This window comes from Oratosquilla oratoria, chromosome 20 (genome assembly GCF_046742065.1).
Source record: "Oratosquilla oratoria isolate Oo_2021 chromosome 20, ASM4674206v1, whole genome shotgun sequence".
Classification (NCBI taxonomy): Eukaryota; Metazoa; Arthropoda; class Malacostraca; order Stomatopoda; family Squillidae; genus Oratosquilla; species Oratosquilla oratoria.
In genome coordinates, this window is record NC_134796.1 from 274702 (window position 1) to 278082 (window position 3381).

Consider the following 3381-nt stretch of genomic DNA (forward strand, 5'->3'; position numbering starts at 1 on the left):
TTCTACACGAGGGATTTGAGAAGAAAATGAGAAAAACTGTGGAAGCTGCACATATCGCCGCCAACAAGAACAACAACGACAGAGACGGATTTAAATGCCTCTCGAAAGCAGCAAGTGTCCTAATAATTAAATCGTTAGCCAAAGGGAAAACATGACGCTCATACCTTGGCGGGTTCCCTCTCACTACGAATATAAGAATTGTGATCCGTCTGTAATGCTGTAGTCCTCTGAAGAAGACCAAGTTGGTCGCAACGTTAGGGCAATAAACTCTATTCCTAACACATCTTCGTTTGCCCTTCCCCACCCACATTCTCTCTCATATATACACCTGTCTATCTCTACCTCTTTCTATCTCTCTCTCTCTCGCTCTATATATATATATATATATATACATATATACATATCTATATATACACATATTTATATATATATATATATATATATATATATATATATATATATATATATATATCTGTCTCTACCTCTTTCTATCTCTCTCTCTCTCAGGACCGAATCTTTGTCTAGGCAGATACAAAGGAACTATGAGAAAAGAGACAACAGAGATAAGATTAGGTCCACACGATTCTAGAATGTCTATATAACAATGTCTAACCCTATTGCAATGTTGAAAGCTTCAGGAGCTACGAGCTTCATAATTCCTTCAGAAGCTCACATTACCTGTCGTGAGGGTCGTTTGATTATCTGGATTTTCTAGGTCGTACTGTGTTTATATAAAGCCTACTTTTTTCTCTCTTTTTGGGGGGATAGGATACTTTCTCCCTGTGGAATCTGTCGTTCATTCGGTTAGATATTTTCATTTTATTTTATACACATCTATCAGAACGCAATTTTCAACCATTTCATATGACTGATTGATTTGGCTTACTGTCACAAACTCCCCCTTATTAGGAGGCTAGGATGGTGGCCCTTACAGACGAATTTGTAGCGTCGAATAGATGAACTATGCCCATGGTTCAACTCGCCGGTGGCAGCGTTCGAACCTCTATCACCTCGACTTTGACCGCAAGTAAAGACGCCCTAACCCGATTGGCCAGCGAGCATCCTCATTTCTTAGCACTTTATATACATCTACCAAAAGGCTTTTCCCGCCATTTTATATACATCTATCAAAAGGAGTTTTCCACCTGTCGTTACAGCTTCTTCTGGTTCCCCTCTACCACCATTCCTTCTTCAGGAGCTACGAACTTGATAGTTCCTCCAGAAGCCAAGTAGTGGACTTTTGCTCTTACAACTTCCTTTTCTCCCGTTTCCTTCTCCACCTTGTCCACCTGTGCCCCACCTTCAGAGGTACACTTGTCGATCTTCTTCTTTGCAGAAGTCGTGGCCTAACTTGAGTTTCCATCAACTGTTGTGAGGTTCGTCTGATGATCTGGATTTGGTAAGTCATACTGTCTTTACACTAAGGTTTTTTTTTTCCTTTTATTTTTGGGGAGTTAGGATTTTTTCTCGTGGAATTCATCGTTCATTCAGCTAGATTTTTTTATTCATAAACATGTATCAAAAGGTTTATTTTCCATCTTACAGGAGATGTGACCTATTTTTTTCTACTTTGGGTTATTCTCATTCCATGTTAAAAGTGAATCAGTTGTCATTCCTTTAAGCAAAAGATCCTTTTCTGTCATCTGGTACTAATCAGAACAAAACGGACTCTCGATAATCAGAATAAAGAGGTCCTCCTTTAGCTTCACCTAGATCAGTAAACTTATTATTTCAGCAAAGGATTGAGAAAGTCTTAATAAATATTCCGCCATTAATATCTCATTTATGCTTTCAATATTCCTTGATATTTTTTACAAATCAGTTTGAGGGTGGAAACTCAAATAATGAAAGATGGCATCTCACTGCACCAGGTATTGTGAACACAAGTACATGCAATTATCGGTTTGAGGTAATATTCATTCAGCTGAGGGAAGCCTTCTGTAGCCAAAGGCTTGTTATAATAGTATGATCCTCTCAAATGTTTAGTGAGAAAGGGTTCCAGGCGATATTCTTTCAAGAGCGGGACTTGCTCATTGTCCGCAGAGGCTTCTCCAGCCACATATTCTTTTCAGGGGATCAGGTTCCAGAAGAAGGCTCACAAGCGTTCTTGAGGCTTTGTTCAGTTTTTTCCAGGCTTCTTTCTTATATATTCCCTTGTTCTTCTCGGCCCACCTTCTGTAATTCTTATCCTTGGGGTCTGCTTTTGCCCAGGGCTTTCTTCTGGTCATCATGTTGAAGAAGATGACGCCACAAGCCCACACGTCGACAGGAGGGCCAAGGTAGCTCTTCTCGTGGCACTGTAGTACTTCCGGTGCCATGTACGGTCTAGTGCCCACCTTTCCTGACAGTCGGATTTCTTCGCCATTCTTAATGAAGAGACAGGCAAGACCGAAGTCAGAGATCTTCAAGACCTTATCTTTCGTCACAAGAAGGTTGTCTGGCTTCAGATCTCTGTGGGCGACGCCTCTCGAGTGTATGTACTTGACGCCGTCCAACAGTTGTTTGAAATAAGATTTGACCTCTTTCTCACTTAGGACATCAATGTTGCTCGCCATGTCTCCTCTGGAGCAGTACTCCAGGTATAGGCACAGTGTAATGGTCCTCTGTTCCCAGCAAAACAGTTTGAGCACATTCGGGTGGCTCATCTGTATGTGGATCATTTCCTCCGACCTGAATCCACGTTCCGAAGGCCGGCGAGAAACGACCTTGCGAGCAATAAGCGCCTTTGTCTTTTTCTTTTCCAATATGAAAACTTTGCCAAATCCTCCTTGCCCAAGAACCCCGACCCTAGTCCAGCCTGAAGTGAATATGTAGCGATTTACTGTTTCTTCGTTTTCCTTCAGGACTTTGTCGCAGTCAGTCAGGGTGGCGGGCATCGAGGCAAAGCTTGTAGTTCGGCCGAAGTCCATTCCTCTCGAAGTCGCAGACTTTTCTTTTCGGCAGATGTTGAACTCTCGGAGGCAGCGGCACAAGGCGAAGAACAGCTGGAAGATCATCTTGAAGAAGTAGACTCCTACAACGACTCAAGTTCCGAGGTCCAAAGGCGATCCCCGCAAAGAGTCAAGAAAATATCGCAGATATGTGGTCACTTGGTGCGCCTGGGCTGATCATTGAAAGGACAAAGCATTTGGCAGGACAACAACATAGCTATTCTCTCTCTCTCTCTCGCTCTCTCGTGCGCTGGTGACATAATTGGAAGTATGCTGGCCTCGCATTCGCTCAGTAGTGGGTTCGAATCTCGCAATACTCTCCAATTACCTGCACTGACTGTTACCTGTCCTAACAGTTCAAACGCATAATAGGGTACAGTCGACGGCTTCGACCACACACACACACACACACACACACACACACACACACACACACACACACACACACACA

The 3381-nt window shown here is 42.8% G+C and overlaps 1 protein-coding gene across 1 annotated transcript; it reads right to left on the reverse strand.

Moving 5' to 3' along the window:
- Positions 1-2030: 2030 nt before the first annotated feature.
- On the reverse strand, positions 2031-2996 carry LOC143036021 (serine/threonine-protein kinase Chk1-like). The gene has a single exon (XM_076203279.1). It carries the CDS (start codon positions 2994-2996, stop codon positions 2031-2033), a length of 966 nt encoding a protein of 321 aa, XP_076059394.1.
- Between the last annotated feature and the right edge of the window lie 385 nt (positions 2997-3381).

Bases quoted from the DNA above. Each gene is read 5' to 3' on its own strand.
- LOC143036021 (XM_076203279.1), bottom strand. From the start codon at position 2,996: ATGATCTTCCAGCTGTTCTTCGCCTTGTGCCGCTGCCTCCGAGAGTTC.